The sequence below is a fragment of the Bacillus rossius genome, chromosome 14 (assembly GCF_032445375.1).
Source record: "Bacillus rossius redtenbacheri isolate Brsri chromosome 14, Brsri_v3, whole genome shotgun sequence".
In the NCBI taxonomy this organism is placed as follows: Eukaryota; Metazoa; Arthropoda; class Insecta; order Phasmatodea; family Bacillidae; genus Bacillus; species Bacillus rossius.
Window position 1 is genome coordinate 15,700,243 of NC_086341.1, and position 24,775 is coordinate 15,725,017.

The 24,775-nt window shown below is 37.0% G+C and overlaps 2 protein-coding genes across 4 annotated transcripts in view; one reads left to right on the forward strand and one right to left on the reverse strand.

Moving 5' to 3' along the window:
• Window positions 1-5: 5 nt before the first annotated feature.
• On the forward strand, window positions 6-13,648 carry LOC134538674 (large ribosomal subunit protein uL3m). The gene is made up of 8 exons (XM_063380091.1): window positions 6-103; window positions 1,909-2,002; window positions 3,885-4,130; window positions 6,337-6,471; window positions 7,147-7,307; window positions 8,561-8,750; window positions 9,355-9,461; window positions 13,327-13,648. The coding sequence occupies exons 1-8, from the start codon at window positions 33-35 to the stop codon at window positions 13,457-13,459; spliced, it is 1,137 nt and encodes a 378-aa protein (XP_063236161.1). The 5' UTR covers window positions 6-32; the 3' UTR covers window positions 13,460-13,648.
• Window positions 13,649-15,552: 1,904 nt separating this feature from the next.
• The window catches only part of LOC134538676 (beta-lactamase-like protein 2 homolog), a 28,149-nt gene continuing 18,926 nt past the window's right edge, over window positions 15,553-24,775 (reverse strand). For all 3 annotated transcript variants that reach the window (XM_063380095.1, XM_063380094.1, XM_063380093.1), the window contains exons 2-6: window positions 20,591-20,754; window positions 19,516-19,627; window positions 18,503-18,701; window positions 17,210-17,338; window positions 15,553-15,900 (exon numbers count right to left, since the gene is read on the reverse strand). In XM_063380095.1, coding sequence (XP_063236165.1) covers window positions 15,769-15,900; window positions 17,210-17,338; window positions 18,503-18,701; window positions 19,516-19,627; window positions 20,591-20,754 — 736 coding nt within the window. In that variant the 3' untranslated portion in view covers window positions 15,553-15,768. The remainder of the gene's footprint in view (window positions 15,901-17,209; window positions 17,339-18,502; window positions 18,702-19,515; window positions 19,628-20,590; window positions 20,755-24,775) is intronic.

Genomic DNA, 24,775 nt, shown 5'->3' on the forward strand with positions numbered 1-24,775 from the left:
AAAGCAAAGCGTATAATAAATGCGGTTTCAAAATGGCTGTGGTCGGTTGTTTGAGCCGCTTGTTTCAAGCCGTACCACATAACTATGGACATTTTAAACAAAGGTATAATGTAGACGTATAATATGTTTAATATATCTTTAAGAAATATTTAAGATAAATTACTTTTTTTTAGGGTAATCATAAAGTCATGAAATTCTAACCTCAATTTGCCATTCTAACCTTAATACTGCTTTGTTCATTAAGTACACCGTAAATTTTAGTTAAAGGTAACAGAAAGTCAGTCCACTACCAGGCCGTGGTAACGTGACATATGTGGGTGAGTGCCCGATGTATGTCTGCAGAAAAAAAAAGCATGATAACTTAAACAAAGGCTAGATGGAGTGGTCGTTTGGAATGAGCTTGAACTTGAACTTGCAATCGGGCTTCCACCCGGTAACAAGGAGTCTTCCCCGTAATTTCCTCACCCTTTCTTTACAGCCTTCCCTTAAGATACTTTGAATCTTTTGCAAAATTTTTATTTCAAGCCCATTCCACTCCCTCCTTGTTCCTCATCAGGAATGAGTGTCTCCCCTCTTTATTTTCGCTGCCGTTCCCTCCTGAGTTTCCTCTCCTGATCTCTCTTTCTTATGTACCCGCCTCTGTGCACTCTAGTTCCCAGCTGTCCCCTGCCCCACCCCCTCTCTTTTACCAACCTTTCCACCCTCCTCATCCCCAGTAACTTTTCTCACCCTGGTTCCCTTATCATCTCAGATGGTCTATCCATCTCACCCTCTTGCCCCTTCCTTCTCCTCCATGGGGGTGACCTTACAGAAACCCTGGGATGGGGAAGCAGGTACAGTGGGCGGGAGGGGGCTGGGGCTGATTGCCAGGACATTGAAGGGAACAGAAAGAAAGGTAACAGCTCCGTGTGGGTGAGGCCGATGATGGTAGTATGCGGAGGCAATTGGGGACCCGTACCCCTGGTGACAGAGATGCGAGAGCTGGAGAAGGTACAGCCCAAAGATATGAGAGGGAATGAGTGTGTGGTGGAGAAGGGGAAGGGGGGGAGAGAGACACTCAGAGGATAAGTAATATTCAAGGAGCTGAGGTGAGAAACTTTACAGGGGAGTAGGTGGGTAGGAAGGCTGTTCAAAGTGATCAAGGTGGTGGGAGGGGGGGGGGGGAAGCTGAGAGCTGAGTTGCACAGAGAAAGAGGGAAGCACTAATTCCGGGTGAGGAAAGAGTGGGAGTGGAATGGACTTGAGGGAGAAGTATCAGAAGTGGGGGGTGTGAAGGACCTACGGAGAAAGATGTAAGGAATGGGAGAGTTTAGTAGGGGAAGGACCCCGTTTAAATGGATGAAAGCCCAATTGCAGGTGTATATTTTATCTTAAACTTAGCTGGACACTTTTTTGATTGCAGGCCGTTTGCAAGAGAAGCCATTGCAATTTTTTGGCTGGGCCATTCAGAACACGATTGCTTCTGCACTGGATGTAAATGACTGTGGAGTACTGACAGTAGAGGTGTGCCTGAAATAAACCCAACCAACCACAAAGCTGGTCTGTAAACCTTTTCATGAAAAATATATTGCCCTATTGAGTGATATACCCTTCAGCATTTGTTTGACTCCCCGATACTAGTTATCAGACTCACGTGAGATTGATACGCCCCTCTCTTAGACAGTTAACTTAGACAATAAAGGTTGTTGGTGGAGGGAATTGCAGTTACAACATTTGGGGGGGAGGGGGTGATTTCGAGGAAACCATGCAAAAAAAAAAAGAGTGACTGGACCAAGTTTAGAACTCTGGTGTGCCAATATAAAATGCTCATGTTTTATCACAGTCATCATGCTCTTGTTAAAACTAAGATGTTGCATAGCTAGTAACCTGTGAACCAATACCAAACTGTTTTTTTTTTTTTTCCTCCAGTGTCACAGGCAACTTCACACAGACCAGATGGAAGAAACAGCAGAACAGGCCACGACTTCGCCAACCATCTTGGTTTCTGAAGAAAGAGCGTGTTGTGAGTACTACTTCAAAACATGGCCAAAATTATTTCTATTCCCGCTTTTTTTAGTAAGTTAAGCGCTGTTGTAGCTGTTGCAAAAAAAATATTCTGTATCTGCTGTTTGCCCTTGCATTAAAACTAAAATGTTTGATAGTGTATTGACGTGCAATTATTTTTAACATTAATATGTACCATTAATGTAACATTAATGTGTATTGTTATCTCATTCATTTCAGCTTTCTTTTATTGATAGCAAATAGTTATTTTTCATTGTCTCTCCTTAGTTGTTCACGTTTTGCTAGTTGTAGGCTATCATTAGACAAAAATAAATAAAACATCTTAATATTGTTTTTTTATAGCTTTAATTGTTATTAAGGGGCCCGCCTACCTGGGCACACATACGGTTTGCAGAGCTTCAGGAAAAACAACGCGATTTCAAAACTACTCAAGATATCCGAGTGGAGCCTATTTACGAATAGCATTTAAGAGTTCGCTGAGGACCGAAAAGTACTTTTAATTTCGGATTAAGTTTTTAGACTGTATTTTTAGAAGCGTTAAAATGCCTAAAACGCGTGTTTTCAGAGTAATTTTTAGGCATAAAACTATCAGTACAGATTCTTGAAAGCACTTAAGAGGCTTGCATAACACCTTTATCTTCATTTCTCCGCCATATAATGTTACGGTCACCGCTCAAATTTCACAGTTATCCTGTGACGACGAGACGAATGCGCGCCAGTTCAGAGACTTGCACTTAGAGGTGATACCGTGCTGGAAGCACCAGCGAGCGTCACGCTTATCATCCCGCCTTACTAACACACATACACCCCTGACGAGGCGGGCCCCTTAACAGTATAGTATTTGTGTTAAAGGTAGGATTTTTCTAACAGATACAAATCAGTTTATGGTACATTCACCGTAATAACCTGTGTTTTAATCACATGTGTATGCCATAGATTTATATTTTTGCAAGTTAAAGTTAATTCATTAAGGGAGGGGGGAAAAGTCAGTAAGTTTAGAGCTTCCATTACCTAATAAATATGTCTCAAAATGTTTGAGTTAATGAAGATGAGATATTTGCTCTGCCATCAAAGGAAGTTTTTGTAACTTCTCTTGAAGTTTGATTTTAATTAGGTAATTTTTTAGACTAGATGTATAATTGCAGTATTTAGATTTTTTTTTTTTTTTCATAGTGCACTCAGTATTTTGTTGGTTTGCTGAAAAAAGTTTGTAACTAACAGAAATAGGTAAATGTATTTTGCAGTTGAGACAAAACTATAACCTACATACCAAAAATAAATAAATAAATGTTTTTAAGTCAGAAACACTAAATGGTGATAAGCTCCACACATCCTTGCAGCTTCCAAAATCAGAAACCGTTCACTAAACTTTAGATAGGCTCGTAGATTTTGTACCTGGCTCTTGAACTTTAAAAGATTTTGTGGGTACCTGGTGTACGCGTATATGTACCTACATACTAACATTTTCTGTCTCCCGGAGCACTCGACTCCATATGTGATACACAGAAAGAAAGAAAAAATGAATAATTTTTTTTTTTTAAATTATACATTAAGGAGTGTTTGAAAAAATGATGAGAGTGAATTTTTACAATGCAACAAAATTTTCATAGGTTGAAAAAAAAAAAAAAAAAAAAAAAGGCTACGTACAAAAAAAATTATATATGTGCAATGAGTGCAAATAAAAGTAAATTTATCAATTAAATTGTAGATTTCATTTCACTCCTTCTTTGTGTCCATACAAAATAGTGATAATTCAATAAAAATGATTCAATTTTATTCATACAAGTATGCAATCATTTCATCAATGTTTTGTTATGACGTCACATTAAAACTATCGTCCGTAAACCGACTTCACAGACAACCAATTTTTTTTCCCCCAGCAATACAACGAGAACCTGACGCCGGAGAACAAGCTGTTCGTGAAGGAGATAGTGGAGGAGAGGTTCGGGCCGGCGGCGGTGGTCGGCGGGGTGAGCACCTACCAGCAGAGCCCGCTGAGGAACCCGCCCCTGGGGAGGGGCACGTGGGCCCCGGGGCTCCGGAGGACGGGCGTCATCGCCCGCAAGATCGGCGTCTACCCCATGTGGACGAGCAACGGCTCCAAGATCCTCTCCACCCTGCTGCAGGTGCGCAGTTCTTGTGGTCCGGGTTTCACGCAGCGGCAGTCTGATAGGACTCCTCTCAGTAACCCTCCAGAACTATAAAAAAATAATTTTTTTGATGAAAATAAATTACACCAGGCTTGTTTGAAAATTAATTTTTTTTTGTAAAGATATGCGTTATCTTATAGTGGAAGTTCTTCGATCCGGCCGTCTATGGTTCGACACTTCATGTAATCTCAAAACCACCGCTTGTGTTTAGTTTTTTTCTATATAGATTCCTGCGGTTGACTTTGCCCGCACTACAGCATTTTTAGTCCGCTCAGAATTTATTGCTACTGTCTGTTTTGTTTTTTTTTTCATTTCAGTATGTGCCAGTGTTTCCTGTTTCACCTTTTTCACATAGGGTTGTTCAGTTGAAACAATATTGATCTTTGATAATCTGGCAAAATTGCTACTCCAGCATGGCCATTGTCCTGAGTGTGCCAGATCAAAGATTCATAGTATTTTACATGTTTAATTCTATTGTACAACAGTGTATAATTTATTTTTATTTTTTTATATTAGTACAAAAAAAATTATATTAAACCATAGTTTTGATTATGGCTTTTCAAAAATCAGAAATGCATTATAATAACCCTTTCAGGAGCTTTTATTTTTCAAAATTTATAAATCCCTACCTAATTAAGAGGTATTATGTTCCACCCAATATTTCCACAGTCGTACATGCCCTTTTTAAAATTTGGGGCAGGGTATGTCACTGTTGTTACGTCATACAGTTACGTGCAAGGGCCTCGAAGCAACGGGACCTACAAGGTTATAGTGGACTTCGAACCACTTGTATGCCAACTTGTAAGTTTGAGCTTTACCATGTTGTTTTGATCAATCCCCATGATCTTTGTAACATGAGCATGGAGCATTAGTGGCTATATTCACCAAAAAGCCTCCCGAGCACTAGAGTTGTTTGATATGTCGATGTATCTATCACCACACGTGTAGTACTTTTCGGGTATCGCAAATCTCATGCGGTGAAAGGAAGATGAATATTGTCATCATTATGTGTGTGATATTAATGTTTGCTTACTGTGTTTTCATGCTACTTCTGCCGAATCCATTCTTTCACTTTACTTAGGGACACAGCGAGCCTGACTCAGTCCCCGGCTTACTCGTGTGAACACTCCATTCCAAGTAAAGACACGACAGACAGAATAAAGCTGACCTTCGTTACTGTGCTTCCGTTCTTGTTGTAAAGTCACAAATGACTTCTATTATGCACACGTCAATTCTATGCGGGCCTTTTCCAGTATGTTGGTAATCAACCGATTTTTGAAAACATTTTTCTAGTGGTGGTGAAAGACAAAGAGACAGTGTATCTCATTAATAAAAATGACTGTTTGTCCATATTTAGATAGGTTTGTATTTGTTATATTATTAAATGATTTGGAAAAAAAACTACTTATTAGTCTATTTATTTATATTTCACAGTGTATGATATTGCAATTTTTTTTTCTTTACTATTTAGTTAGAACCTATGTACGTACAATAGGCCAGTAGCCATGTGATGGTTGACTTGTATATGACAAACATCTAGTTTACCGGTGCATGACCTCGCCTTTTAGGGTTTTGGTGGGAGGGTTGCTCATTCGAGTCAGGTACTGTGCCAGATGCGATGATCACTAGTGTATAGAATGCAGTAGTATTGCCTCTTGTGTGTAAGGCTCTTAAGTGGCATGCGGCCATGCTTTCGACAAGCACACCTCCAGATAGAAGGCCCCTTAATGTGTTACTTGGTTCAAATCATTAAAGCAATTTCAAGCAAGTAAAGTTTTCGACACTGAGCTCAAAATAAAAGCTTGTATGCAAACAATTAGCGAAGGGGTCAGCATAAAATAGCTACAGAATTTCACTGCTTTTACCACATGTAGGTAGTTTGTTTTTACAAAAAAAAAAATCAAGAAATGTTAGTTTTGAATTTTCACTGGATTAGTTCCAACACAACCCTTATGAAAAATGATAACAGAATGAGTTAAGGGTTAAGGATTAGAATGCAGCCACCCTGTGTTGGTGATGCGGTGTTCGCAACATCTCCTATAGGATCATCAGCAGACACACACAAAATGATGTTACATTAAAAAAAAAAAAGACTGGTGTGGTAATGTTGATTCTAGCGGGAAACTGCTTACTGTGAGGGAGTAAGCTCTGTATACAATATCTCTGTCTCGTTTCTGTTCAGGTTGTGGACAACCACGTAGTTCGGTACATCCCGCCTGACCAGTACGACCCGCCACGCAAGCCCAGGAAGAGACTACGTTTCGAAAACAGGCTGGGCTGCCTGGTTGTCGGAGCAGAGAGCGAAGACCCTCAGGTCGTAAGTGCCTTGTACCTAACTGTTTCCATTAACAAGACAAATATTGTATGCATAGATGTGTTACCACTGTAAAACAAAACAAACAGTATGAATGTACCAATTGTTTTTTTTTTTTTAATCAAGCTCCAGAATGATTATATAATGTACAGTACAGTCAAGATCAGGAATAAAGTATGTGAATATCTGATACTGTGTGTCCAACCTTACAACTGTACTTAAATTACTATTAATGAAATGCACATTTGTAATATAAGTTGGAGCAGCATCAACAGATTTAAAAAAAAAAGATGCATGGCACATTATGCTCTTTTGTTGCACTCTGAAGATGTCACAAGTTCACCTCAGTATTCTGATTCATGTATGTATTTCAATTATACTTCAGCGGTAGCTTTTCCTATCGATCTATGTTAAAAGTACTCTTGTTGTCTAAAAAAAAAATATAAGAATCTTAAAAATTTGTTACGGTTAATGATCTGCTGCACAATTTCTTTCAATATAAGCGAGGTAGAGAACTGAAATATTGATGCCTTGTACGTGTGTGTGTGTGTGTGCGCTGGATTTTAAAGCGGATATGATACCTGTTTAGGGTTACTTACTTGGTGCTTTATTTACACATTATGTAGTTGTTGTGGTAATTGATCTGGATGCATCTGATGTTTCTTGGGTATTTTACAGTTCACGAAAGAGTACTGCGGGCTGTTCTCCGACTCTGGAGTGATGCCCAAAAAAATCCTGGGCAAATTCTTGGTCTCGCCAGAGGCTGTGGTCCAGCCGGGAACGCCTCTGTATGCATCCCACTTCAAAGTTGGACAGTACGTCGACATACGTGGCAAAACGTGAGTGCCGTCTCAAGTTATGGTATGAATATACAATACATACTTATTTTACAGTGTTACAGATCAACCTTCCTTGTTTTCTTTCCTGCTCCAATGTTCTACTGTTAATTTTTTAATTTTTATAAAAATGCAATCAAATTTGGAAATGAGTCTAGTACCTCATATAGGAAACATAATCCCTGATCGAGACATAGCAGGGTCCAGATGCTGGCTTCTTGCATGGTGGCCCCCATTCCAACCTAGTTGCAGATGCACTCCCTCGCTAAACCCCTCCCAGTTCAAACTGTTGAATATTATTAGCAAATAATCCATAGCCTATATTTTGCCACAAAAATTGCAACATTTGCTTATTATGTAAAACACTAGTAAAACATTGTCCTTAAAAGAAATTCATGACATGAGAATGCAGTTGTGGTGCATGTCAAATGTCTTGGAAAGTTCAGCTCTACAGTTTGATGGAAACGTGTTGCTCGGAACGGACCGGCAGATCTAAATATTAGGCAGAACCGTATGGAACCAAATAGCGCTGTCTGTGCACAGTTACATATCAACTGTTCTAAAAACATCCAACTAATGATGACTCTTCTGCGTGTATCTTCATACAGTAAGAGTACATATATATTAATTTTACTATGAGCCCATTAACTCTCCACTTTGAAACTTTGTAGACAATTTAATATTTGTACAAAAAATTTTATAGAATTTTTTGAAAAAATTAAAAAGGAACTTTTTTTCAAAATTTTAAATTTAAATTTTAAAAATTATTTTTTTTCTAGACATTATTGTGTTACATATCACATGAAAGGCCATACGAAATGCTGCAAAATGACACCTGTCTCACCTTTCTGACTTATTTTGGATAAGAGTTATGGTAATTTTAAAATATGCCTGTCGTGCGATTTTGAGTGTTTTTTTAGAAAATTTACAATATTTTCAAAACGGATGGATATATCATTCTAAAATTTTATATTTGTGTTAGTCTGTATGGAGGTAACATCTGTGCATAATTTCATCAAAATCTGAGATGGTGAGGTAAATATTTTATTAAAAGTGTGTTGATTTGACATGGAATGACCCAGCACTCTAAGAATGCATAAATTTTTCAACCTCCTGGGCTGTGCCCCACTAATATACACTTCCTCTTCCGTCCCACTTGCCTCTTCTCCGTGCTGAGATCTTGCGGGACTTGTGGCACGCCCGACGTTGCGGGCGAAGCCAAGTCTCTCGAGCGGGAGCGCGCGGTGTGATTGCAGGGTGGACCGCGGCTTCCAAGGCGTGATGAAGCGGTGGGGGTTCAAGGGGATGCCCGCGTCGCACGGAGTCACCAAGACCCACCGGCGGCCGGGCAACATCGGCGGCGGCGGGGAGAAGGCCCGGGTGTGGCCGGGGACGAAGCTGCCGGGCCACATGGGCAACAAGCACAAGATACTGCGCGGCGTCAAGGTAGGTCCTCGTTTTCACGCTCCGTCGAGATGCATTTCCGTGCGTGTTCTTGCAGTTGAATGTTTGTCTTTTGTACATACTACGTACGTATTTGATTAATTTGTTTGTACACGTTGCTGTCATTAGAATAAAATCGGTATACAAGTTATAAAAAATGTGACATGCATAATAAACTTAGATTTGTTTTCTGCAACATTATACATCATTGTTTCTACCTGAATCAGTTAGATCAACAAAACATATTCAAACTTAAAATTTTATTAATATTAGGAAATGCATTGCCAGTTATTATTTTTTATTTTTTTTGTTAGTTTTATACACCTCTCTATTATGGCTCCATATAGTTTTCTCTCTCTTTTTAATTTTGCTGTATTTTAAATCAATTTTTCTTGGGCTCCTGTAAAATGTGGGGAAAAAAAAAAAAATATTTTGAAATTCGATTTGAAAAATATTTGATATTAAAATCGAATAAAAAAAACAGTATTCACAGGAGTTTTATATATAGGAACATAGTGTAAAATTCAGGGAAATGTTTGGTTTCTGTGTTTCTTTTTGATAGTACTTGAAATGCAGTACTAAAACTTGCTGTGTTAACTGTTTCCAGATTCTCAGAATAAACACCAAATACAACGTTATATGGGTCAAAGGGCCTGCAGTAGCCGGTGAAACTAACAGCGTTTGTTACATCTATGACACTTTCCTACCTTTGAAGTAAGTATCGTGTAAATTTCACTGCAAGTCGGGATCCCACACACTAGAGCTGTACCGATACAGAAATTTTTTCTAATTGGCCGATACAACTGTTACCGACTCACCAATTCCGAACCAATACCAAGGAACAGACATTTTGGTTAAAAAAAATTTATAAATGTACTAAATTACCCAAAATGAATCATTCTAAAAAAAAAGCATGCAATGCAAATTCACATGTATTTTAGTTTGCATAGACAAATATTTATCAAAAAGAATCCCTAAGATGAACTGGCTAAGATTTCTATTTTTTTTAACCACCAGTAATATCAATACAAAAGCAAGTGAGTGTTGCCCAAAGTTCGCTGACATTAATAATTTTACAATAAACTATTCAACACAATTTACATTGGCTGACATAGAAAACATTTAACTAAACTCGCACCAATTACAGATTTCCTATTAAGAAACGTTCTTAGTTTTTAAATGAATGTCTTTTAGTGCCATAGAAAATTGCACATCCCCTAAAAGGTATTTCAGATGCAACAATAGTAACATGTGTCACACAGGTACTTGGCAGCAGAAAGACATAATTTCTGTTGTACAGAAATGTATTATTTATTTACTTGCATTAACTTTTCTAAAATTGGTATTCGAAACTGCATAATTGTTTTAGTCCAGTCACAAAACAAACATTGTTCGTGTTCGTTTATAAACATAAAATAACTTTTTTTTTTAACTGGTAATTATTAGCGTATATTCATTGGTTTGTTACTAATGCAAGCTGGAAAATTTAATTATTTAACATGTAATTGTATAATATCTGATAATTTAATAATAGGTACATCTGAAATATATTGAATTATGAAATACAAGTTTAAAAAAATTAAATTGTGCCAAATTGCAAAACTTTGTATATGTTTACAATTCAAGAACGGGAATCCCAATACCAAATTCATGGTCCCAACATTTATATGGAAATGCATTTCATATGATTGCTTTGTACTGGAAACTTAAAGTAATTTACGTTATGCGAAGCCCTACAGTATGGCATTATTTTTTCAAATTCAATTTTTTAAATTTTATTTTAGTTGACTAAAAAATTCATGGTTGCTACAGAAATAGAATCTTAGAATTCCCTGACTTTTCCCTGTTTTCCAGAAATTTAAGAGAAAAATTCCCTGACTTTCTTATGAAGTACATACCATAAATATTAACGTGCATATGATTAAATGTAATATAAAAATTTCAACATGAGGTAAAATAAGGTTTTTTTATTGTTATTTTGACGGCAGAATTGCGAATGTGTTTTTTTCCTTCGACATGGCTGGTGAGAGCTCTTCGGCCCAAATTGCTGAGTTGAATACTTTTGTAGCACAAAGTGCAGTACGCAGAATTTATGTTTTTAGCAGAGGGTTTGATACGCTGAAACTGTGACTCCTTGAGCCAACTCTCCTTAAAAGTAGTTTTCTTCGACATCTCTAAGCTAAAAAAAAGTACATATTAATATTTTCAGGTTAGGTTAAAAAATTATTGTTTATGAATTCTTAAAAAAATATTACTACACAAATACAAAAACTATTACAAATGCACACCTAGCAATATAACGGGCCTAATTAGAGAATTACAATGGCATCATTACAACATGCAATACTCTTACATTCTTACAATGTTAACTAACGATTCTGGGGGAAAACATGTTCAGTTATGCATATTTTTTATACGCAATGTAAATGTCACTCAACAAAACTCACGGATTATAACGGTTGAAAAAAAAGTAATTAAAAAAATAGTTAGAAAAAATACAAAAACATAACCGCACACAAAAGCCACGTGTTTTCGTATCAGCTTGGTAGTTTTCAAAATGAGAATTGGTATTGCTTCTTTATCAAAATGCACTTTATTTTCTTATGATCGCATCAAAAACTAACTTCACTAAATTCACGTAATAAACTTTGTACTCATATTATTCCACGTGAAAATAGCCTTCAAAAGATAAACGACGCCATGCCCGTTATGTAGTTCACTGCATGGAACGGAACAAAACACAAAGTCTCAAGGGCAAATTAAAAAGGATCAAAACACGAACAAATGAAGGCCGGGTTCGCTAGTGAAAAAACGAGTGCCTGGATTGGCCAGAAGTTATGGTGGGTGGTTGTAACAGCCTATTGCAATGGACAAACGTAGACCAAGTAAAAAGAAAGTTGCAGTTGCCGTGTGCTTTAACCAGCAGCCTTTTAGCGTAGTCGTTCGGTAGCGGTACGAGCGCATCAAAACAAAGTTTTGTTTGAATTATAAGCAACTTTAAAGTTTCCAGAATTCGTAGAATTTTCCCTGACATTTCCCGGAATTCCCTGACCATTTTAATTTCCCTGACATTTCCCGGTTTTCTAGTCCTGTAGCAACCATGAAATTTCTCCGTCATGAGATTTCAAATATTTCATTTGCAGATCAAGCAGTTGAATTTTCTGTTCATTTATTTAGAGCATGCCATTTCAAACAAGTTTGTGTTGTGTTGTGACCTACTTTACCGTATGACAGGCACTTATTTTTTCAGTAATATCGGCCGAAAATTAATATGCATGTTGTAAATTGGCAGAAACGCTGGTTCAACTAAATATCGGCAAAATCAGCTATCAAAATGAACAATGGAACACTTTGTTTTAAATTTATAGTACCGTATTTACTCGTGTATAGCGCGCCCTCGTGTATAGCGCGCACCACGATTTTTGCAACTAATTCCAAAGAAAAAAAAAATTGAAATTTTTTTTCCCCCATAAATAAATTTTACTAACATTTTGTGGTACCTGATTATTTAAATTGATGTGTGGTGATGCGTCAGGAAAATACATAAACTCTGCTGTCTAAACGGAAGATAATGAAGCGCTATATCGTCACAACTGGTACGTGGAAGGAAGGAAGGGAGGGAGGCGTGCCGCGCTACGTTGCTAAGCTGGCGCGGAGAACTTGATGACTCACCGGTGAGGAATGGAGGAAGCGAAGAAGTTGCCGGGGGGGGGGGGGGGGGGAACTGGTGACAACATTCTCTCTTTCTCTCTCTCTCTTTTTACTAGCTTCTGAGCTGGCTTTCTGTAAAGGGGGGAGGTCTAAAAATAAACAAGAGACCATGATGTGCGAGCTTGCGCGCGCGCGCGTGTGTGTGTGTGTGTGTGTGTGAAACAGAGGCCTTGTTGCTTGTGCGTATGTGTGGGGGCTGGCCAGAAACGTCACCCGTCAGTTAACGACTTCCACTCCTCCCCGCCTCCCCCCCCCAAAAATTTTTTTTCCCGTGTATAGCGCGCATCCTTATTATTTTCCTTTACTTGAGGGGAAAAAAGGGCGCGCTATACACGAGTATATACGGTATTATTGACGAATTAAAGACAGACGTACGTGCCTTTTATGTGTAAGTTTACATGCATGCTGGCAGGCTAAAGTATCTAAGCTTGCATCTGTGTGTTCATTTCAAATTATTTTCACATACTGCGCGCATGCTAAGACGTATGACTGTACTAGAGAAAAACATGTGCTGAACTCACGGAAGTGATACTAGTACACTGTGTCATGAAACTTGTTAGTTCTCCAAAGTATTATGTATCAATGATCTACATATCCTTCTGCTACTGTTGTTCTGTTAACAGTGTTCGTAAATGAACATCATGTCTTGCCTTACAAGTGACAGTCGGGAAATGGGTGCCACGAGTACTACTACCGAGAACCTGACACAGACTTGACAGTTGCACGTTCTAGCTAGCACATCGCACCATCGCCGTATGCCTGGCATGCCATCAGAGATGATGTGCTGACAAAAGTTGCATGTTACACCAGCAGTGTTCTTAATTTTGATGTGAATCACTTATGCTAATTATCAACATTTCTTTTCCAGGAAATTGGAGGAAGCGCCTTATTTTCCAACATTTTATCCAGAGGACTTGGAGGAGCCTTTGCCAGATGAAATGTACTCTGAAGATATTCATCCGTTCTCAACGCCAACCATAACTTTCCAGGATACTAAGTGAACATAAAAATAAAGTGTTTGATTTGTAATTTAAAACAAAAGAACTCTAACAGACTTGTCTTACTGCAAATCTTTTTTTGCTGAATTCACGGATTTAGCACACTATTTTCAGTGAAACGTTCTATTGTACAGATTATGGTTTGCAAGTAAACAAAAAAAAAAAGACAGTACAGTATGCAGAAAGTTTAAATTAAATGAGTTTTTATTTACAAGATATTTATAAATAGTATTTGAACATAAAATTATTTTTAAATTGATACCAAATTTATATCTAACTATTAAACAGTACAACATGATTTTATACAGTAAAACACTCTTTAAGATAATATGTATTTGGATAAACCGTGCTTCTTAAGCAGGAAAATTTATTTAAAGGATAAATTTTAAAAAGTCTGATCTTCATGAGTTAAAATAGTTATAATGTTAAAAAAATAGATGGTAATAAATTTTACATGAAATTACAGTTTCTTTATAGCATTTTACTTATGAAAAAAATTCATTGAACCTTTTGTGCTTTGAGCTTTTTTTTTTTTTACACAAATTGGAGGTGAACTTCTGTAGCTCCCACAGGTTCCTCATGACTGACTCAGGAACATCAGGTGTTCCTTCAAGAAAGATGTTGAAATAGTTTTAAGAACTGCATGGCTTCGCGGCATGTTGGGATAGGCTTGCATTCATCTGCAGAAGATTCATCCTCTTCCTTCGTCTAGATCTCGCTCTCCACAGGGTGGTAGGACATCATCTGCTGTGGCAAATTCGTCAAAACTGGTGGTAATGGAAAATTTGTCTCCTGAAGTCTTGGCCATGCGTCAACATCCTGCTCACATGATGTTGATGCAGTTGCAAATCCAGCCTTCTTGAAACAATTGGTAATTGTTTCAGCGTAATTTATTCTGCCTTTTTAAAATTGGGCCATCAACAGGAATGGTAAGGGCACGTTTTTGTCTAAACAATTCCATTAGCGCACACTCAACTTTTTTGTATTTTGCAGTTTTGATTTTTTTTTTTTGCTGCCTACCTGCTCAGTGACAAGTGCTGAAGAAAGGTGGTTTCACTGTGGGGGAAAAAAAAAAGTGTTTAGAGTTGAAACTGGAATACCATACTGAGCTGCAATTTGTGTGCACGGAACTTAGGATTACTTTCGATTTTGTGAATGATGTCAAATTTATGCTCCAAAGAAAGGGCTTACATTTGATTTTAATCTTTGAAGTAGACGGGTCTGACATGATTAGCTTTAAAACATTGTCACAAATCCACAAAACATATTTACGCCTAACAATCAAAACCCGCTCTGAAAATAACCTCATGCTTCTTATTTCCTCCAAACAATGACAAAAAATAATTTCGGGTAACAATCGATACTGCTCCAAAAAATAAACTTGAGTGTTTTTTTCTCTCCAAATGAATTGTTTGTCAACTGTTTTGATGTTAACTAAAGTTGCAAATGATTTAAAGGTTTACTTTAAATAGATTTTATTTTGCATTCTAGAAACTTAATTTCCGGTCAGTTGGGAAATATAACTTATAATTCCAACTTCATTTTAAAAGTTTTTAACGTAATTAAAATAGTTTTACGAATCAGTTACGATGGGGGAATTTCGTACAGAAGTTAAGTTGGTACCACTACCAATATGGCAGAAGCTAATGTTCAGGGCTAAAACTCCATACCGAAATTAAAATATTTATTTAAATTTCATAACAGTTCTAACATATGTGATTATTAAGATATTAGTGACGTACTAAAAGTAAAAACACAATGTGTATTTTATTGTGTGATCATTGAAGTGATAAATACGTAGTAAATTCTTATTTTCTTTTAAATTTGAATAGCTTACACGTAGAGTTTATCACAAAATAGGTTAAGGTTAACTGTATGGGAAACATTTTGTGCAATATTATCCTGAAGTTTTATAGGCAGGAAAACGTCTTGAGCAGTAACGCCTTAAACGGGTTTGACTGTGTAACCAAATTAAATTTTACACCTGAAATTAATTGTTCTTAGTTATATTTAAAAACATGTACTACAGTATCACTTCGAGCTGACTTTACTGAATTTTTAAGTCATGTCAGGGTGATAGTAAGGAACAATCCCAGCACTTTTCTGGATTATTTAGTGAAACTGGGAAACATAAATCGGGATGACCCAGGTACTTCAGAAGGATAATCCAAAATTCAACTGTCACACCACCTTGCTCAGCATCAAACATGTCTTGATTAAATAATTGTACTGAGGAACGTAACATAAATAGGAATTGCGTCTGTGGCACTCAAATGTCACTGCAGCACCGCGTTCAAATGGCACTGCAGTATCTACAACTTGGACGCTTCATCATACTGCCAGCGGCCGTCTTGGTTCAGCTTTGCCTTCCTCTCTTTTTGGAGCTTGCAAAGGTGATGGTTGACATTGTAAGCCGCTGCCTGGTGAAGATGTTTCGGAGTTTCCTGCAAACAACCAATTCCCATTAACTTTCATTTAATAACATCTCAGTCACCTATTTAGGAACCTTCATATTTGCACTATATTATTTAAAATGGAAGTTTTTCTTTGCCTAAAATTAGGCAAAAGATAAATAAGTTGTAATAGGACAACACAAACAAAATTAACAAATACAGGGCAAAACAAAAAAAAAATCCCTTTTGGCACAGCCTACAAGTGAAGGTAGATTTAAAAGTACTTATTTCCTCTAGAAATATTTTGGAAACTACTGGAACGTTTAAGAACTTAATGTAGCCTACATAACATCCCCTATGTTTGCCAATATTCAAAACAGATTGATTTAAAATTTCAATTATTTTTGATCTTTAAACACTATTTTTCATCCTTTGCACTAATACATGGTCATATAAATTGTATGGACAAATGTTCAAGGTAACATTAAGATGATTATTAATAAAGTCCAAAGGTTTTAGATAAAGTTTAGGCAATTTACAATAAATTATAATGGATTTGATAGAATATATATCTATTTAAAAGTAATGACATTTTATCTTTCTACCCTTGTTATTTCCACCCCTTGAAGTAATGGTTTGTATTATCAAAAATTGGATTAGCATCAAGAAATACATTAGACATATCAAGGTTGAGATTAAAATTGCAAAGAGATATGTGTCTAAATAATAATTAAGATTTTTGTCATTATTTTGGAGTAGCATTAATGTTGGTTTGCAACCCATTATCTTGACTGCATCACGATTGGGATTTAACGTAACATTGCCAAAAGACCACACATTCTGAAAGGAAAACGGTGTGTCACGGTGTTAATGTGGTGTTCATTTATTTATTTTTTTTAAAAAAAGGAGTAAATATTAAAGCATTAATTAAAGACATACAAACTGACACGACCAACTGAATTTTCGAGGTTAAACTATTTCTTGCTATGTATGATTTAATGCCATTTTCAATGACTCATAATAACCTTGAGTGCAAATACACGTACCAAAAGATACTTTTGAATGTGCAATTCTTATTAAAAAGCCAAAATACATATACAAGACATTTATTTTGTGTCTCAATAGCAACTATTTGCTTTTAACACTTGCCATGATGCGAAATGTATTACTGTACGTGCTAAATTTTCTTGATGTAAATAGGAACTTACTTAATAAGTTGTACCCTCTTAAATGAATAATCTGTTCCTAGGATGGTGTAAAAAAAACCAACTAGTGATATGTATATCATTTGACACAGCAGAACTTAAATCACCTGCATAAAAAATTATTTGAAAGACATTGAAGTAGCTTTAAAACTTACTTTGTAAACATTTTCAACTATGTCCATTTCCGTAAATCCCTTTGTGCTTTCCTCCCTCAAAAACTGCAGGATTTGGTCTTCTCGTTGATTTCTGTGATCTATATAAAATTTCACCTTTGGTACAGGATCCTGAAAAAAGTTGTAATCAAATTATTAGTAATGAATATAAAAAAACTCAGTAAGGATGTAACTAATTGCATGTTATAAATGTACTAGGTCAAATTACACTTGGTAATGGTCAGTAGCACCATTAGAGTTCAAGGATGATCTCATTTCATGAACTGGGTTTCATCATGGTTCAACTACATTTTTTGCTATACCATTGTTTTTTGAGCACTGGATCATTGGGAACTTTGAGTTGAAACAGTGGCAGTCATGGAAGCGCTAGCAGACATGACTAAAAATTTTATGGACTTATTATTAGAGAATGAATACTTAATTTAAGATCATACATAACCAACACATACATGAAAAAAAATTCCTGCTTTTTTAACATTACAACTATACATTCCACATGCAATAAATACCCTTATTATAAGAGTTTGTAGTACAAAGGCTTTCATTACAATTACTTTTATATTAAATATAAGCTTTTTCTTAGCAACACCTATTTGTATCTCACAACTTTTTTGTTCTGCAATAGCTTTTAAATATAAGTATGTGTTTTTCAGTCGTAACTAACAATCACAAGATGAAGTGACCACATGAGCTGCTATCTTCTGGCGACTCCAGCCCACCAACAGAAATGCACCAAGCATTTCTTAGACACTTCTGACACCTGTTGCTGCAGATTGAAAACTTAACGAATTTTGGTTCACACAAGCGAAGATCTTGTAGTTCTCAGAATGTGTTAGCGTGAATTTCTGAGGAATGATATAGTAAGATAATTCCTGGGCAAAAGTCAGAATGGTGCAACTGATCATCACAGTTTCATGCAATTTAGGGCTACGGTCGTTGACTGGTCAGAACAACTACATGCCAGCAAGGCAATTCGGGCTTGACTCGGCAGTCACACGCTTTTTTTTTTAAATTTATTTATTACCTTTTACATATGCTTTTAACTAGGCTTCTACCTGGTGGCAAGGAGTCCTCCCCCCATTTTTCAAAAAATCTGGAAACATGGCAGACGATTTCTGTGGGCAGATGGGTTTTCTCGGGGCATGCCCATGTTTCCCACATTTCATTCCTTGATTGCTCCGTTCTCACCTCTCGGCCTACCAAGTCTCTAATGACCTCTATATCGACAACACCTTAAGCCCTACTTACGTCATGCACGTTAAAACTTATGGTTACCATTACTGTGGGGCCATGGCCAGGGTATATGCAGCTTGGTTTCAGCTCCAGAATTTTATTCAAAGACTGCATATAATCATGCAAGTCTTCGAACACCGCTGTGCCTTCACCAAGTATGCAATCTCCACTGAAGAGTGAGTCCTCTTCCAGTAGCGACAGAGCTACGTGATCAGTTGAGTGTCCTGGAGTATGAACAACCCTGGAAGAAAAATAAAGAAGATTAAATTTTTTTTTTGTAGCAGAGTCGTTCACTGTTAACTGCCTTCCAGCAGTACCACAAAATATATTATTTTAAAAATGTAGACTATTATTCACTTTCATTGCAAGTCTTATCACGTGTAGTATATCAACCTTAAAATCTTTTAGTGTTACCAGTAACCATTGTGAACACAATAACTGATACTTTTTTTTTCTTTCTTTGATGTGCAATGAATTACAAATTATCTCATTTTAGTGTATTTTTTTTACAGATTTTACATGTAGTGCTAGACATATAAAATTTATATCACATTTTATGACTCCTAACAGGTCACTTTTAAAACTAAATGTCACTTTTTTTTAATATTAAATCACTAAAAGTCACTTTATCATATCACATAATATTAACTAGGTTTTTTTTTTTGTAAATGATTGCATTAATTTTGGTCTTGGGAAATTTTGTTTAGGTAGTAGTTTCCCATGGGGTTCATATAAAACACACGTGAAGGACTCTTAACACAGGCTGTTGCAGGATCTTACAGGTGTATGGGGTAAAGTATACTCCATCAGAGTATGCACAGAATTGAGTGAACATTACAAACAAATCTCAATACGATACCTCCTAAATTAAAAAAATTAAAAATAATAACTATGCGAAAAAATTATCAGTCTTAAAACTTTTTAAATAGTGCTACATTTATGATATGTGTGAAAATTATAGAGTGATTTATTCAAAAGTGTTCTACCACACAAAATTTGTCGAGTCTTGAGCTAAGTTGAGAACTGTTACAAATGAACATCCACCAAGAACATACCTCAGTGTGGCCCCTTCTGTGGAGACTTCTTGTCCATCGGTTAAGGAATTGAGGACAATACCGTCAGGAAGGGTATCAAGGCTGCCACGCTTGTATTTCCATACTTTACAACCTGTTCAAAAAATAACAACACATAAAAGTTAACAACTGAATAATAACTTAAAACAGTTAGATTTGGCCAAAAAGTTAGTTGTACGGTCATCGGTCATTAAATAGGTATGTAGGCTACGGTATGCAATTTTCTGACAGTGTTAATACTCTGGACGTTACAATCTTTCCTAGTACTATACTCGAGTTGGTTGTATAAAAGCTAATGATCGAAGTCGTCCGGTGGAGTCGCGTCATTACGTAAGACAATAAAAAAGTTTAAAGGTTTTTGAAAATAATAAATCATGAAAGCAAATGAAATCTAAAAAAATGTTGACCAGCACTTTAAATCATATGCTAATAACAATTAATTGAATACTCCCTTTTTCTAATGTCCATATTTTACACAGTAAACTCGATGAGGTAAAATAAAAAATGAAAAGGCCAGGACGGGGCCCGGCTAGTCGTCCAACTCCCCTGACGCTGGAGCCACCCCTGCTTTTTTATATTTCAAGATGTCTATAGGTCTCGGAGAATCCCAACTGTAACGAAAAATAATTTAACTGAAGGACTGGTCTTGGAAAAGTTCTTAAATGCACAACAATGGGGCTGGAATTCAAGTAACTTCAATTTCCAGCACGCTTTTGCTAACTCACTTTTTTTTAGGCCTCTTTTCAGTTTATATAAATAGGTAGGTAGTTACAAACTGCTGGATCACTGGAAATTATCTCTGAAAAGGATTTTCAGCTCTCTCCCTTAAAAATCTGTATGCTCATGCAAATTGAAGGAAATTTTTTTATAATATTTGCTCTTGTTTAATTTTAGTTTCATACATCTACTATTATTATAAAAAGAACCTGAAAAAATTGAAGGGGAAAAAGTCATCAAATTGGTTCACCAAAAAATAACCTAAATTAACTATGTAGGTAAGAATATCAACCTATGAACACATTTCAAAATATATTTATTTTTTTTTAGTGTATATTACCTTTATGTGACATGTCATAAACATTCTTCAATCCTCCAATGTGATCGTGATGCCAGTGAGTCACTATAACATGCTCCAAAGTAGCATTTTCCTGTTGCAAAACACTCGTCAGTGTATTTATGTATTCTGGAATATTGTCATCTCCAGTGTCTATTAAAACTCTTCTGTAAACAAAAAAAAATAAGGCATAGTTACTTGATATGAACAGTTTATAGCAATATACTATATAAATTTAGGACTAACTGTCGAAAGTGTTAATTTTGAATGAAGCTACTTATTGAAGCTAACTGGGATAAATATATTAAATAAATGTTATCAGCATCAATGATATATACTACTTTTCTGCTGGACAGGGCATTAAAATATTAACAGTGGTTGTTTACCTGTGAAGGATTGTTTATTGCTTGCTTTGTTTAAGTACATATTTTCAATGCAAACACCAAAAGTGACTTTTTTTTTTGCATTCTCAACTAAAATCAAGTTAAAATATTTATTGATTAAATTGAAAATATAATTATTATTTATGTTTTTGTTTAGACTTTTTCTGTTATCTATTTTGTGTTTTTTTTTGTATTTTTTAAAGTGCAAAATTTTAAAACTATGGACATATTGATTATTTGATATATTAGTATGGTTTGTTGATTTCAGTTGTTAAAAGATTCTATTCAATCTGATCATATTTAGACATAGGCATAGTGGAGATATGTGGAAGAGAGGGGCTAAAGGAAGCTATAAGAATAAATTTTTGATAAAGGGCCTCTATCCAGGGGTCTGAAGGGTCGAGGAGCAGAATGGAATACATCTCGGATAAAAAGTCCTCCCTAGGAACATTTTTAAAAAATATGTTGAGAAAACTAAATTAGTGCACAGAATTTATTTTCGGGATCATGTTTCATACTAGAATAATTAGGGTTTAAGTATATTTTAGGATACCTAGGAAGTTTAATCATAGTAAAAAACAATAAACAAAGTATGTAAATGTGGTATTGCAATATATACTAAACTGGTTGGGTCTGTAGTATACAATATTATACAGTAAATATTAAATGAACGGTATCATGTTCAGAATTAGAATAGGTAGGGCTATAGTATAATTTACGATACTCGGGACATTGCAATCAATTTGAAAATGATTAAATTATAAAACGAGGTATCACAAAATACAATATACTAAAACGAGCAGGTTTATAATATACAATATGATACCACTGGAAATCTATCTTCTGTATTATGTTCTGTACTTGTATCGGTAGGGCTGTAGTACAGTACATGATACCCAAAAGTTGGTTTAATTATTTTTATTTTTATTTTTTTTTTTTTGGTTAACGGCTTTCGCCCACAACCAGAACTATACTCGCACGTGGTCAACACGTCTTATGGTCCCTCACAACCAGATGTCTTCAATATCACGCTGCAAAAAACCACCTCTTCTAGAGATCAACACCAGCGGGATCCAACTGAAATATATACCAGGCGGAGCGCACGTAGGCGGAGGGGCATAGTAGGAATACCTAGCAGGAACTATTCATTGCTAACTATCTTCTCGGTCGAGGCCCATCGACCAATGGAAAGAAGGCCATGGAATAAGGTCAAATGTCAATATAATACACCGGTCACCAAGGACAGGGGACCCAAGGACGTTACCATTAACTCATATGTGGATGTCATTCTCGAATAGGAAATGGGACAGCACGATACAGACCTCACAAGTAGACGTAAACAACAAGGAAGGGTACGCCATGGGCAAAGGCAAATTAAGACTCTTAAGTTGAGCATAGAGGTTATCCCGCGAACGGACACAACGACATTCAAAAAGTAAATGATTAACATCCGCCAGGACAGCACCACATGTGCAGTCAGAATTGTCTTGAATACCGAGTTTATGCAAATGGGCAGGGGCAGCAGTATGATTGGATCGGAGTCGAAATGATAAGACAGCGAGGTGACGCGGCTGATTATCAAAGACGATATCCGTGCTGACCGGTCTATGTCGATATAAGGACGCGTAAACGGTTGCGTTATCCCTGGCATAGCGTCGCCATACGGCATCCCACTCCTCCATAATGAGCCGGTCGAGGTAAGGGAGAAGGACATTATATGATACCGCCGGAACCGTACTACCACAGCATCGAGCCAAATTGGCCAGGCGGTCTACCATTTCATTCCCGTGAATCCCGATATGACTAGGTATCCAGAAAAATTGTACACTGATGTTAAGTCTACACAAGGTGAGTGTAAGTTCCTTAATAAGCCAGACCACAGGTTCTCGAGGAAGAGGGGTGGAATTGAGAGACTGAATTAAACTATATGAATCTGTCACAATAATAGATTGGTGAATTTTTTTTCGGAGCACATATTGCAATGCCTTATATACCGCATACGCCTCAGCATAGTAAATGGTAGTTATAGGGGGCAGTTTATATAAGCCAGTAGTTTTAGTGTGACTATCGTAATAGGCAGCTCCTACCCCTGTGTCGGTTTTGGAAGCATCTGTATATATAGTTCGATGCAAATGCACATGATTCACGCTTTCATAGAACTCCTGAGCGGTTAGATATGACGGTTGTCCCTTACTACCTATGACCTGAGTTCGCAGCGGTTGAAACGTAATATCATATGTTAAAGTATATTTGTTTAAACAGGGCGTAGAAACAATATGGGACTCTGCTCGTTTAAGAGCGTCCGGAATATCCAAATCCAGTTTGTCCACCGCCCGCATATAACCGGCAACATGAGATGCCCTTGAGCGTATCCAAAGTTTCCCCAGGAAGCACTTTCTATGGAGGGTTAGTGGCAAAAGTCCCCGTTCGAATTGCATACATGAGATAGGCGTCGAAGGGAAGGCACCTAAAATGATCCGCATACTAACGTTCTGTATCTTCTCCAGTTCATAACTCCTGGTGGGAGAGAGGTTGTAAAGAACACAACAGCCATAATCGAGCACCGACCGAATAGTGGTAACATAAAATAGTTTTAATAATTTTACCTCCGCACCCCACGTGCGGTGTGTTAGAGCTTTTAACAGATCAATGCGCTTCCGACATTTATGCGTTAGATATTTAATGTGGGCTTTACCCGTCAAACGATGATCAAATACCACACCTAGGTATTTAATTTCTGTCGCAATCGGTAAGGGTTGACCCAGCAGTTGGAAGGGTGGAAAATTGTGCGGTTTATATTTCCTCGTAAAAAACACGACCTTACTTTTCGTTGGGGATATTTCTAATCCATTGCTATCAGTCCATGCCTGAAGCCTGTGGAGAGTGTCACACAGCGTGTCCTGAGCTCCCTGATATGTTGTATTATAGGCCCATATCACGATATCATCTGCATAAGTAATGTTATAGGAAGTACGCCCAATGTGATAAACTAAGTCTTGGGTATACAAAAGAAACAGGAGTGGGCTCAATGTACTGCCTTGTGAAAGGCCAGTATAGACGATGCGTGCAGACGATGGAGTCTGTGACGTGATTGGGTAATAGTGTCGGACAGAAAAAAGAGCGTGTACACATTTAATAATTTGAGTGGGAATTCCAATATGGCACAACTTCTCATACAATACAGTCAAGTTAACATTATCGAAAGCGGATACCAGGTCGACAAAGAGCGCGGTACATATTTTCTTTAGCTTGAAGGCAACATGAATTTTGGACAATAAGGATAGAATGGCCTCGTGTGATCCAATACCTGGCCGAAATCCAAACTGCTCAGGCCGGATGAGCTTATTCTTTTCCAACCACCACTGTAACCGATTTTTCAATAGTTTTTCAAAAACCTTTGCAAGACATGAGCGGAGTGCAATGGGCCGGTAAGAAGTAGGGGCTAATAGCGGTTTATTCTGCTTCTTAATAGGAAGTACGATGAACTCCCGCCAGGCTAACGGAGTTACACCATGAACGAAAATGTGATTATATAGTTGTAATAAGTATGAAGTACAGTTCTCAGGGAGATTCCGGATCATCACATATGGGATTTTATCAAGTCCCGGCGCCGTGTTAGGAGTATGACGTATACAAGTTTGTAGTTCCTGCTGCGTAAAAGGCATAATTAAGGCAGTATGATCTATATACCTATTCAGGGGCGGCTTAGGCGGAGTGAAATGTATATCTGCATTGGGAACATAATCCGGGGCAATATGCCGCATAAAGGCCGGTACTATGACATCAGGGATAGGAGTCACATAAG

Coding starts and splice junctions, on each gene's coding strand:
- LOC134538674 (XM_063380091.1), top strand. CDS start 33: ATGGCTGTGGTCGGTTGTTTGAGCCGCTTGTTTCAAGCCGTACCACAT. Junction 6,472..7,146: donor AGAGCGAAGACCCTCAGGTC/GTAAGTGCCTTG, acceptor GGTATTTTACAG/TTCACGAAAGAGTACTGCGG. Junction 8,751..9,354: donor AGATACTGCGCGGCGTCAAG/GTAGGTCCTCGT, acceptor AACTGTTTCCAG/ATTCTCAGAATAAACACCAA.